Raw genomic sequence first — 14285 nt, 5'->3', positions numbered from 1 at the left:
CTGGCTCAGTCGACTATGTTCAGTAGTCGCAAAGAAGTGAATGGACAGAGCCACACATATGTGACATCTCTCTACTCACTGTGGTGTCAGTCCCATAGAAGTGAATGGAGATAGACATATATATGAATCCATTTCTTTATTCATTGTGGTGGCAGTCCAATAGAAGTGAATGTAGAGAGACATTCATATGATGTCATTTCTTCACTCATTGTGGTGGCAGTCCAATAGAAACAAAAGGAGAGATCTACAGTACATACACTCACCGGCCACTTTATTAGGTACACCATGCTAGTAACGGGTTGGACCCCCTTTTGCCTTCAGAACTGCCTCAATTCTTCGTGGCATAGATACAACAAGGTGCTGGAAGCATTCCTCAGAGATTTTGGTCCATATTGACATGATGGCATCACACAGTTGCCGCAGATTTGTCGGCTGCACATCCATGATGCGAATCTCCCGTTCCACCACATCCCAAAGATGCTCTATTGGATTGAGATCTGGTGACTGTGGAGGCCATTGGAGTACAGTGAACTCATTGTCATGTTCAAGAAACCAGTCTGAGATGATTCCAGCTTTATGACATGGCGCATTATCTTGCTGAAAGTAGCCATCAGATGTTGGGTACATTGTGGTCATAAAGGGATGGACATGGTCAGCAACAATACTCAGGTAGGCTTTGGCGTTGCAACGATGCTCAATTGGTACCAAGGGGCCCAAAGAGTGCCAAGAAAATATTCCCCACACCATGACACCACCACCACCAGCCTGAACCGTTGATACAAGGCAGGATGGATCCATGCTTTCATGTTGTTGACACCAAATTCTAACCCTACCATCCGAATGTCGCAGCAGAAATCGAGACTCATCAGACCAGGCAAGGTTTTTCCAATCTTCAATTGTCCAATTTCGATGAGCTTGTGCAAATTGTAGCCTCAGTTTCCTGTTCTTAGCTGAAAGGAGTGGCACCCGGTGTGGTCTTCTGCTGCTGTAGCCCATCTGCCTCAAAGTTCGACGTACTGTGCGTTCAGAGATGCTCTTCTGGCTACCTTGGATGTAACGGGTGGCTATTTGAGTCACTGTTGCCTTTCTATCAGCTCGAACCAGTCTGGCCATTCTCCTCTGGCATCAACAACGCATTTCCGCCCACAGAACTGCCGCTCACTGGATGTTTTTTCTTTTTCGGACCATTCTCTGTAAACCCGAGAGATGGTTGTGCGTGAAAATCCCAGTAGATCAGCAGTTTCTGAAATACTCAGACCAGCCCTTCTGGCACCAACAACCATGCCACGTTCAAAGGCACTCAAATCACCTTTCTTCCCCATACTGATGCTCGGTTTGAACTGCAGGAGATTGTCTTGACCATGTCTACATGCCTAAATGCACTGAGTTGCCGCCATGTGATTGGCTGATTAGAAATTAAGTGTTAACGAGCAGTTGGACAGGTGTACCTAATAAAGTGGCTGGTGAGTGTATGTGACCATCTAATCACTTAAGTCCCATAGAAGTGAATGGAGAGATATGTGGACCTCTAGACTCACTATCGTGGCAATCCTATAGGAGTGGATGAAGCAGTGGCCACACATGCACACCACCACTCCATTCATATGCAGCCTTGTTCTTCTGATCCCTAGAGGTCCCAATGGTCGGACCTGTGAATAGAAGATGAATGTGTACAGTGGTTAAGCTCCTCCAAGATAGGACGGTGTGTGTTTGGTACTATCAGTAATAAAAAGCTTGGGGGTCGAACGCATTCTCAAAAATTCAAAATGGTTGTGCAGGTCGAAAATGGAAAGCAATAATTGTAATAAAGGAATTACTGCTAAGGATATGTCCACATGGGACACACATGCTGGTAATTTTTCATAGGGTGATATCCTTGGCAATTCTGCACAAAATAGACAACAGGAACCACACAATGTGTTTTGTTCACATGTAGACATTTCCATAGGGCTGGTCAATGTCATTGCTTCCAGTTTAATGAATTGGAATAGGGTTATCATGTGTGAGAAAGAAAGGACAAGTTGGTGTGATCCACTATTTTGGTTACTGGGCCTCTGTATACGTCACTGATATGAAGATGGCAGCTGATATGGGAGTCCAACTTTTAAGACCGTCAGGAGATGTAGAAGTCTACACACTTTCCTGGATTCACCACTAAAGGGGAAATGCAGTATCACATGTAGCCATTAAAATAAGATAAGATAAGATAATCCTTTAATAGTCCCACAGTGGGGAAATTTCAGAAAATTTCAAAAAATGAATGTCCATCCATGTAATATCTGGACGGGCCCGGTCCTTTACTTTCCCCTTTGTATACCAGAGACAATCTGAAGCTTTTTCTGTACAATCCTTATGTTCGGTTTGTTTTATTTCTGTTCTCCACATAGCCGGCTTAGATTTTCTTTCCCCATATGCCACTGTATAGAGGTAAACCTGGATGCGTCGAGATGCTAGTGCTTTGTGTCTGTAATCTTTTGCTTCTAAAATAACTGCTGTTCGGTCTGCACAGACAATGGTTAAAACTCATACAAAGCTTTTCAAAGGATAGCTTCAAATATCTTGTTTGCATAGAGAATATTTAAAAGGCTGTAGGAATAGAAAAACGCATCAGAACGATACAAAATGACTAAGCCCAAGTGGCAACAGGCTTTGAATTTACTGTTACAAAGAATACACTTATCACAGAGGAAACATATTAATCAGAATTCACTTAGAGCTCATATGAATATAAATCAGTTTGTCTGGAAATCTGCAGCATTTAAACCTATGTCGTTTTCCCTGTGAACTACGTTACTTTGTAATGATTCACTACAGGGGGAGAATTGCCGCACAATAGATGATGGCGTGCAGAGTGAAACAATACGCTCTCCATTGTGTTACTGAATTCACAAATAGGCTGACATTATTATACCATGTGAGGTGCTCGTAGCTGGTTGCCACTTACTGTACTTTAAAGAAAGTTGATCATCTGAACTCCTTGTAGTTGAATTGATGCAGCCTCGTGTCTTCTATAAACGCGGTGGAAATATGAATATTCAGGGCTTGGCATACGACCGCTATCAGTGTTTCCGAAAAGTGAAAATAAAATCTTCCCAAATATCACCTTTTATGCCCCGGAACATGTAACTAACAATAAGCCAGTTACAATGAATAGACATAAACATGTTAAATAACGGTAAATACCTTCTATTACTGATCCTTAGTATTTATTAGGCTGGAATCGCACTTAGGTAAGGCCTCATGGAGTGGGCCACAGAAAAAAGCGCTGCGGGGAAAACCACGGTGATAACACATTGCAGTTTTTCCCGCACAGGAAAGTCTGCAGAAGAGACCTTTTCGGCTTCCATTGCACCTATGGAGAAACCGCCAGGGTTTCCGTAAGTATAATTGACATGCTGCGATTTCCAAAACCGTGACAGGGCACATTTAGGTTAAGGCCCCACGGGACGATACGCAGCGCTAAAGCACTGCAGGAAAAACCACGGCGGGAACGCATCATGGTTCTTCCCGCAGCGCTTTGAATGGAAAGTTCACAGAGTTTTCCTCCGCTTTCTGTTGCAATTATATCTAAGGGAATGTCACCGGCATATCCGTAGATATAATTGACATGCTGCGATTTCCAAAACTGAGCCGATTTTGGAAATCGCAGCGTGTATGTGCTGCAGTTTTATACGCAAAGTGTGCATGGGATTCGCATGAATTCCATCCACTTTGCAGTTACTGTAAAACACCATGATTTTTCTTGCGGTGTTTCCACCGCGGACAAATAGCGGCGTTTCTGGCCCGTGTGACCACGGCCTCATTCAGCGACTACTCCCTTTTTTGGCACAAATTGCACTTTTTTGTGGTCTTTTCTGTCTTGCACTTTATTGATGAAGCATTTGCTCCTTTTTATCCAGATGTTATGCAGCCATCGCCATTTTTGTTTTTTGGGCAAGAAAAGGGGGTTTGGCCTACATGGAGGTCCTTTTCACGCTGGATTTATGGCTTGCACCTTTTTAAAACAAGTCAAAAAAGTCACATAGGCAGGGTAAAAAAATGGCCATCGGATCAGACAGATTATAAAGACACATCTAGGCTAACTAATACATGTATATCACTAGTAGACTAGTAAAACTAGTCTAAAAAAGGCACACATACAAAAAGTATGGCCTAAATAGGAGTACATGATAATAAAAGTTAATAACCTCCAGTTTTTTGATAATCTGTTTTCACAGGACGTGCTCTATTTTTGTCTGTTTTCATGGATCCATTAGTCAAGTCTGTGAGGGATCCATAAAAATGGCTGCCCCATGGATGCAAAACAGTTGTATCACAGATATTGTTCTCCTAATTACATCCTGGAGAATAGATTTGCATATTTTTTACCCAGATATTTTATATAACATTGGGGCACATGCATCCCAAGTGGGACAAACTTTTAGCAAATAAGAACTCTGGAACACCTTGAGAGCTAAGCTATTTAAACACCAGCTTCTCTATGGACCCTTTTAATGCTGATACCTCGTTCACATCTGCGTTTGGTAATCCGTTCAGGAGAGTCCCATGGGGACATGGGGACCCTCCAAAATGGACTATTGAACGCACTGGCAAGCAGTGTGCAGTGAAAGCACACGAACCCCATAAAGTATAATGGGGTCCGTGTGCTTTCTGTGTGCTGCCCGCACAAATCATGTGGAAAGTAGATCACAAAGTACTTTTCTGTCCGCATGTTCTGTGCGGGCAGCACACGGAGAGCACACGGACCCCATTTTAGTCTATGGGGTCTGTGTGTTTTCCCTGCACACCGCTTGCTAGTGCGTTCGGTAGCCTGTTCGGGGGGTCCCCATGCGGACTCCCCAAACGGATTACCAAATTCAGATGTGAACAAGGCATGAGGCCCCATGTTGCAGAAAAGTAGCTTTTTTTGCTATAGATTTTTCTGCATTTTTTTTTTTTTTTTTTTAAGCCAAAGCTAGGAGTGGATTGAGCTACTTTTGCACAACGTGGAGCCTTAAGGGGCTATATAAGTAAATAAGAATTATATTTATAGGTTTGATTTTCCCTCTTGTTTAATAAACCTTACATACAGAGAGCTCATGAAACAACTTTTTCAAACCCCCAAAACTGCAATTTTTTACAATTCAGGAAGAGACAACTGGATTGAATAAACATGGATGTTCTGTACTGATGGTAGGCAAACTGATGATTTCACTGGGAAATAAGCATAGAGGTACAATGAATATGTAAAGATGGTTTGCACAAGCAAACAAAACAAAGCATATGCCGAGCAGCCAGGTGAGACAGATCCTTCCATCTACAGCACCAGGGAATTCTTTCATCACTTCTGCAGCTTGCAGAACAAAGCCATGGGGATTCCTCGCCAGTATTTACTAAACAGCCTGTTTTCTATGTATTCACAAGAACTTAATACAGTCCAGAAGGCTCCATGCATTTATTGATTTAGGGTTTTTATGTTCCATTTAAAATGTATTCTCTGTTCTGAAATTCTCATGTGGAGAGCATTAATATAACAAGCCGTATCTGTTCACACTGAATAAAATGATCAGGCTCGCAGATTAATTTAAAAACTAATATATATATATATATATATATATATATATATATATATATATATATATTACATACATAGTTACTGATTGCTGTCTTTTAAGTTTAGAAGGATAGTGCCATCTACTGTCTATTTCATTTATGACATGTAACTGGTAGAAAAGTTAAAATCCCTACATTTGTTTAATCTAAGGCTGGGGCACCTAGGGCAGGATCACAGCGGGGTAGCCACTACAGTAGCAGCATAGTAGATAAGATTTAAAGAGCTTGTAGCAGACATTTATAGCATATTCACGGGATCCCATTACCAGATAACCTTGGTCCTGCTGACGGCCAAATCCAGGGTATCAGTGGTAGGCAGAAAAAGCAGAGCTCACTTAGCTATGTTGTTTCCAGAACTCCCATACAGATGAATGGCTATTAGAGAGCTCCACTGTTTCTGTAAACTGCTGTCAACCTGTATTTGACTGTCACCAGACCCGGGGTAATTCAGGACAGGGTCAATTTTAGAAATAGGTGCAGATGACTCAAAACGACATCAGGATTGTGTGTGTTATGTAATGACATGGACATCACACGTTTGCTGAAAGCAGATGTTCGAATAATAAGGCCTTATTCACATGACAGCAAAAAACAACCACATCACACGTATTTTTGTAATATCCATCACACGGCCATTTGGGAAAACATTGAGTTCACATTGACCATTTCTAATGGCGATGAACAAAAACTGACATGCTCTGTCTTTGTTTGCTTTAATGGACACAAGGATCCAATAAAAATCAACGGATCTGTTTTTAACTGAAATCTGTTTTATGTGCGTTACAAATGGATCAGCGAGTTGGGTCAAAGAAGAAAGACAAGAAAGATCAATGAAGTTAATTCTTTTTTTTTCACTGATTGTTAAAAACAGATGCAAAATGGATGACACTTGGCCACCAAAAACAGAATGGATGCAAAACCGCCATTAGATATGTCCAAAACATAACTGTCATGTGAATAAGGTCTAAGGCAGGGTCTAACTAGACATTTTGAATGAAAGCTGCAGGGCACAAACCAGTACAATACAATGGTAGGGCTCGTTCACATCTGTGCCTGGTCTCCGTTCTGCAGGTTTCCGTTTCCTGCACAAAACAGGGGCAGGAGACGGAAACCTGCTGACATCTTTCATACTCATTCATTTGAATGGGTTTGAAAAGTGTCCGGAAGTGAGCGCCGGTGAGCGTTTTATGCTCTCCACGGCGAAACAGTTTTTTTTAAGCCGGACACAGAGTCGGACATGCAGTACTCTGTGTCCGGTTTAAAAAAAAACTGTTTCACCACGGAGAACATAAAACGGTCACCGCCGCTCACGGCCGGACTTACAAGCAACCTCCATCTTGCTTTCGATGAAAGCATTAATGGTGAGTTCATACAGGGTTTTTTGGTCAGGATTTTGAGGCCGTATCCACTTCAAAATCCTGACCAAAAAGATGGCTCCCATTGTAATCATGCTCCTTCTGCAGGCCGATTTGCCTCGCAATTTGGCCTGAAGACACTCCCGACTAGGCCCATTCATTAGGCCTAATCCAGAGCGGAGTGCACTGCACTGGCATCCAGTCACAGCTACCTCCACCTCAGGTTCCGGACCAAAAATCCCCATGTGAACTTACCCTTAAGTACACACGCACAGCTCTCTCTCCATTTACTTTTACAATAGTTCCGCATACATCCAAGCAAGTTTGGATTGAATGAATATTCTAAAGACACGGGAAAATTTTTCCAAAAAAAAGATTTTTAATTGTAAACTGTTTCTTAAAATGTCGGATACAACTGTGAAGTTTCTATTTTTCCTTCTTCCTAACATTCTGTACCTAACACCAAGGAATCTGCTGTATTTAATTATATTCTCACAATGCTTAGTCATACTTGTGTGCATGCTGCTGTTATTAAACTTTACAAATCCGGTAGACGCTATTGATCTGCCATTTATATTTGAGCTTTTTTCTACTGCTGAGTTTTAAGCTTCCCCAGCGGGCGTAAAACTACAATAATACATGTAAATAATGCAATTAATCTCGGTACATGAGGTCTATGTTTCTACAGACTCTGCGCATAAGCCTGATTGGTGACTGTTTTAGGATACTTCTTGTTCATTTCTTTGTATTGTTATAATAAAAATGTCAGACTGACTTTTGCTGAGTTTTACTAAATGAAGTGCACTGACACAGAAGTGGGGTGAAAGACGGCAGCAATTTATTGAGGTCAGCTGATGGCGTCTTTATTACTGGAGTATTTGCAATTAAAGATATTAAAGGAGTAGTGACATCAGAACTCGTGGGAAGTCTAGGAAGTGATGCTTTATGGACGGTTCATATGTTCTGGTAGCCCTGTGGCAGGGAGTATTGGAAATCCCAGATCTAAACAGCCATAGAATGAATGGTAATACACATTGGTACAGATTTACTAAGACTGCTAGGTAGTACAAACTCTAGACAATCTTAAACTATACCAGATTGATCAAAGTGTCTGATGCTGTAAATCTGGTGTATTATTAGACTGGCTGCTTTAACTTTACACCTCCTATTAGTTGGTTTATAAGTTCTTGCCGCAAATTGTGGTGCATTTTTGACACAAAGAGGGGCAAGATAGGCCACTCCAATTTCCATCAAGACCACTCCCCTTTTCGATGAATTCGGAGAAGTGTCAAATATTTGATAAATGTGGCACACAGCATGCTACACAATTGTTTTTTGCACTTTTTGCTTGATAAATCACCACCATTTTTTTTGGTATGTTGGTATCCCGTCCGGGGGACTCCACATAGGGACCCCCTGAACGGAATACCGAACGCAACTGCAAGCGGTGTGCAGTGAAAGCACACAGACCCCATAGATTATAATGGGGTCCGTGTGCTTGCCGTGCGCTGCCCACAAGAATCATGCGGGCAGGAAAGTAGATTGTGAACTACTTTCCTGTCCGCATTATCCCTGCGGAGATCTGTCGGCAACCACATGGACCCCATTATAGTTTATGAGGTCCGTGTGCTTTCACTGCACACCGCTTGCAGTTGCGTTCGGTATTTTGTTCGGGGGGGTCCTCATGTGGACTTCCCCAGATGGAATACCAAAGCAGATGTGAACGAGGCCTTAGCAAGATCAGCAGCACATAATAAGAGTTATCAAGGATTATTACTTCATATCTTCTCTTTATGGTAGGACATCAGTGTCTTATTGGTGTGGATCCAAGAATGAGGACCCCTAGTGATCCATTATTGTTTATCCATGTGACATACCTGTGAATACGTCTGTGTCTGGCTCCATAGCTTGGTTCTATTTAATTGAATCAACTGAGCCACAGCACCAACTTCCAACCACTATACAGACACCAGAGACAATGGCTCCCGGCTCTGCTGTGTACAGTAAATACATCAGAATCGGTTCCCGACAGCTGATCCATGTCAGGATCGCCTTTCACCCCCATCGATCAGATATTCATGGCCTATCCTAAGGATAGATCATAAAAACAATTCCTGGCCAACCTCTTTAACGGGTGCTTTCTAGGCAGTGTTGCTTTATTTGTGTCAATGCATATACTACACTGAGATTCACTATGTTGTTGCTAATAGAAGTATTGTGAAACATAGTGTAGTATTGTGTTAGCCAAAAAAATTCCATCATAGGATGACAGCAACGGACGTTAACTGTAGCAGTGTAACAGACACAGAAGGAGCCCACTCCCTCTGTGTCCATTAGAAACTGACACTATTGTAAACAACTTGACTCTGTCTTCCATCATGTCTGTTTTCTTTTATAACAGAAGGAGAAGTGGTGCATGCAGGAATTTTTCTTCTGTTACAAAATTAAACAAACATGATAGAAGACAGCATTTTTTCAGAGGCCACACGGTGGCTCAGTGGTTAGCACTGCAGTTTTGCAGCGCTGGAGTCCTGGTGTTCAAATCCTGCCAAGAGCAAAACACCATCTGCAAGGAGTTTGTATGTTCTCCCCGTGTTTGCATGGATTTCCATCCCATATTCCAAAGACATACTGATAGGGAAAAATGTACATTGTGAGCTCTATGTGGACTTACAATCTACATTAAAAAAAAAAGAAGACAGCATTCGTCATGTGGTTTACATTAGTGTCAATGTGAACTGACACAGACTCTGTCTTTGTCTATTCTCTGCCACAGTAAATGTCCATTCCGGTTATCCTATAATGGAAGACAGCAACGGACATTAACAATGGTAGTGTGAACCCACGTTAAGTCATTAATTTGTTAATGCCTAAAGAAGGATCATCTGAGCTTTAAAAGCTTGCAAATATAATTTTTCTGGTTAGCCAATAAAGGTATCATAACACTTTTGCCTTTTTGACACAAAAATATCAAATGTTGCTAATATAAAGAAGCAATGTAAGGGCATATCTGGCTTAGATATCAGCCTTTCATGTTATAATTATATGATCACAGGAGTTCAGGTACTCAGGGTGCACGCACAATGTAGTGCCCCAGGCTGGACTGCTGATGTTTGCACGTACATTTATTGATTATAGCTTGTTCTACTACTGTTGGCCCACACTGTTTTGAAAGTTTACATGCAAAACCACATGGCCAATAATAAGATATAATATATATATATAAATATATATAAATATATAAAGAAAATAACAAGCTATAATCAATAACTGTAAGAGCAAACAGTGCGGTATTATGAGTCTGCATCCTGAAGCTGCAGGGAAAGCATTGCACAACACCCAATAAAATCAGTAGGTTATAAATGCAATGTACAGATTATCTGTGTGATCCAGAAGGAAAACCAAAAGTCGAGGACATGATCTCATTTCATATTTAAAGAGAACCTTTCACCACCCCCCAACTCTTTGCATCGTTCAATAGATGCTGCTCCACTGATTCTGGCACAGGTAGACTTGGATTTGGTGGTAGTGGTGAAAGGTTTTATACTGTACTGAAGATGGTCATTTTTTAGTTAGAGGTTGAGAAGGTTAACATGTTCATACCTCTACCTGTATAATAATGGTAATACTGATATCTACTGGTATAATAATAATGATACTATTGATATTTACTGTTATAATAATGGTTATACCGATATTTGGGTTGTTTCTGACATGGTTGATTATACGTATAGAAAGTAAAGTGTTGATAATATCCGCTATATTAAGATTTTAGATCGTAAATGTAATTCCCAATATTAAATAGTTTTTCTTCAATCTTGTCTTTCAGATTTTGGCGATTATATCAATCCTGTTTATTGTGCTTTCGACCATCGCGTTATCACTGAACACACTACCTGATCTGCAAGAACCAGATGAATTTGGGCAACCAAATGATAATCCTCAGCTGGCACACGTGGAAGCAGTTTGCATTGCTTGGTTCACCATGGAATATCTACTAAGGTTTCTTTCTTCACCCAACAAGTGGAAATTTTTTAAAGGTCCACTGAACATAATTGATTTATTGGCCATTTTGCCATATTATGTGACAATTTTCCTTACAGAATCCAACAAGAGTGTTCTTCAGTTTCAAAATGTCCGTCGAGTGGTTCAGATTTTCAGAATTATGAGGATATTACGTATCCTTAAACTTGCCAGACATTCAACAGGTCTACAATCACTTGGATTCACACTCAGGAGAAGTTACAATGAACTTGGATTACTGATATTATTTTTAGCTATGGGAATCATGATATTTTCAAGTTTGGTGTTTTTCGCTGAGAAAGATGAAGACGCTACTAAATTCACCAGTATACCCGCGTCATTTTGGTGGGCAACCATCACTATGACTACAGTTGGGTATGGCGATATTTACCCTAAGACGCTACTTGGCAAAATAGTTGGGGGTCTTTGTTGCATTGCTGGAGTGTTAGTGATTGCTTTGCCTATTCCAATCATTGTAAACAATTTCTCAGAATTTTACAAAGAGCAGAAAAGACAGGAGAAGGCAATAAAGAGGAGAGAAGCTCTTGAACGAGCAAAGAGAAATGGGAGCATTGTGTCTATGAATCTGAAAGATGCATTTGCTCGCAGCATGGAACTGATCGATATTGTTGTAGATAAGTCTGCCGACGGAACTAATAAAGTAGAAAACACTAATGATAATCATTTGTCTCCTAGCCGGTGGAAATGGGCAAGGAGGACAATGTCTGAGACAAGTTCAAATAAATCATTCGACAATAAATATCAGGAGGTCAGTCAACATGACTCCCAAGAACTATTAAACAATTCTTCTTCCAGCCCACAACATCTCAGTGCCCAGAAACTAGAGGAACTGTACAATGAAATCACAAAAGCACAGTCACATCCTAGTGTTAACTCTGCCTATCATGAGCAGTCAGTCATCCCTCCGGCATATGAGGAGGAAATAGAAATGGAAGACGTTTCAGCAAAGAGAAACCAGTTATCGGTCGCTCCAAAAGACATAATCACTGACATGAGAAGTGTCTCAAGCATTGACAGCTTTGCCAGTTGTGCAACAGACTTTACCGAAGCAGAAAGATCTCCACTTACACCATTTCAAGGGAGTAACCTTGAAATGAGGTTCCCTTCATACACAGTTCCAGAAGAAGGTGGTAGAGAGCTTAAAATGTCCCACTTCCAGCCACGTACAAAATACCCAGGTTTTGCTCCCAAAGATGTCACTTTTGAGTACAAGTTGTCAGAGCCATCCACCAGAAGTGAATGTGGAACCCCAAAGATTCTTCTCCAAGAACAAATGGGTACTGAGCGAGAAGATAGCCACAGTTCCATGAAACTGAATCATCCACTTAGATCTCGATCTTTGAAAGTTAACTTCAAACAGTCAAAGGGCAGCGCCCCCCAAAACCCCGGAAATATTACAAGCGCATTGCCGGCTAAGACAATTGAACACCCACTTTACACCCATCTTCAGCTAAGCACACTTTTTCTGCAAGACTATTCATCCTCAGAGCAACCAACACAAACAGAAACTGAGTCGCCAGGTGTATTCGCAAGGCCTACATCATCGCCCTCTCGAAATCCCAAACTTGGTTCACTCTCTTCTAAGAAGAGAAGCAGCTTTACAGAAATCGACACGGAAGACGATGACTTCATGCAGGTATGTGAGTCAAAGCATGATACTCAGGAGGACATCAAAACTAACTGCATCGAAGAAAAGAATGATGGCAACTATGCTACGGCAGAAACTGATGTACTCTCTGTGCAGAAAACAATCAATCAAAATTGTACTCAGGACATTTACTTGGCAGGCGAGGACATCAAACAGGACAGTAATCCGGAGGAAAGCAAAGTGGAAAATCATTTATTTGTCCCAGAAATCCACTCAGACACTGGTGAAACAGGTTATTGTCAGACACGTGAGACCAGCATGTGACTAGCTGCAAGAGCAATAAGGACTTTTTTTCTTAAAAGCACTAAGGTTGGTAAAGCCTATGAACTCAAAAGGAAAAGCCTCAAAGACATCCATAAACTATTAATTTTGCATGGCATGAAGAATTGCTTAGTAAAATAGTTCAGGAACCACCTTTTGTAACAAAACATATAATGACTCAGCGGCAGTGTGTAATAATGAAAGCCCTTCTTAAGAGCCAGTGTATTGCAAATCCTGACATTCTTGATCCTTTAATCCATGATTGTAGATGTGTTTTGGAACATTTAAAAGCAGAGTAGAGTTTGTTCGAGAAAGGATTATGGGTCAACGCATGCATTAAAGATGGAAATGAGGTTCTGTGAGCTTTAAGAAAGCCTATATCTGTACATATGTTAGCTAGGACGACTGAATATAAACAAGGTATATAAAGAGAACCCATTACTCTGGGACACAGGTATAGTACTTCCTTCACAGTGTACTGTTTGGAGGACTTGTACAGACTTACATTATGTTGCAGAATTGCAACCTTGTTGTTAGCTGGTCCAGTCGTACCCGGGTGAGAATTACAACATGGATACTGTGTTGGAAAGCTCACCTAAAACTGGAATTGTTATGCAACTGAAGTAAATGCTTTCTGTTCAGAGATCATTGTTGGTTTAAATTAAGAGAATATTTTTTATTTTTTGTGCTATAAACCACTGCAGATTTTGCTGTGCATAAGATTGTTTTTGCATTTCTTATTTAAAAAATAAAAAATAAAGGAAAAAAAAAAAAACATCAGGCAAGATTAAACAAACCACAGATGCAAGCGTGAAGACTGATATTTAATGTGTTAACTTGCCAAAAATGTTATTAATAATAATGTCCCAGTGTCATTACAGTTATTGATCGCCACGTAAATAGTGCCAATTGCCATGACATAGTTCATTTTTGCAATATACTTGTTGGATATTATCATGTGTATCACCTTGCAGTCTATACATTTCCATTCGTATGAGGCTCTTGATGGAATGAGGGACATAACAGTATTGGAATATTTGCCCATGGAGACCATAAATATGTTCATTGTACATATCAATCAATAGCAGTGATTAACACTTCTCTAAAAATAACGTGACAACTCCACAGGGACACGTGATGAAATTTGGCCTCCAAAAAAGAATGAATGATTCATAATATTGGGTCTGCCCACTAATAATCCTTGAAAGTCGATTTAAGATACTGTTTAGTTTTCTTAAGATTTCGAATTGTATGTTGGATGGTTGGCCTGATGTAATGGTTGACAGACCTGACTCTATAATTATGAAAGCCTTGGCACTTGGGAGTCTCATTGTCTTCACACAGAGAGTCTTGGTGCTTATACCCTTAATATTCTCCAATACAAA

General features: G+C 40.7%; 1 protein-coding gene across 1 annotated transcript in view; it reads left to right on the top strand.

Moving 5' to 3' along the window:
- KCNB2 (potassium voltage-gated channel subfamily B member 2) overlaps window positions 1-14025 on the top strand; it is a 241182-nt gene extending 227157 nt beyond the window's left edge. Inside the window, exon 3 of the mRNA XM_075270412.1 lies at window positions 10777-14025. Coding sequence (XP_075126513.1) covers window positions 10777-12903 — 2127 coding nt within the window. The 3' untranslated portion in view covers window positions 12904-14025. The remainder of the gene's footprint in view (window positions 1-10776) is intronic.
- The last annotated feature ends 260 nt before the right edge of the window (window positions 14026-14285 follow it).

Source organism: Leptodactylus fuscus, chromosome 4 (assembly GCF_031893055.1).
Source record: "Leptodactylus fuscus isolate aLepFus1 chromosome 4, aLepFus1.hap2, whole genome shotgun sequence".
Classification (NCBI taxonomy): domain Eukaryota; kingdom Metazoa; phylum Chordata; class Amphibia; order Anura; family Leptodactylidae; genus Leptodactylus; species Leptodactylus fuscus.
The sequence above is the reverse complement of the archived record's forward strand: the minus strand, read 5'-3'. Positions and strand labels throughout refer to the sequence as shown.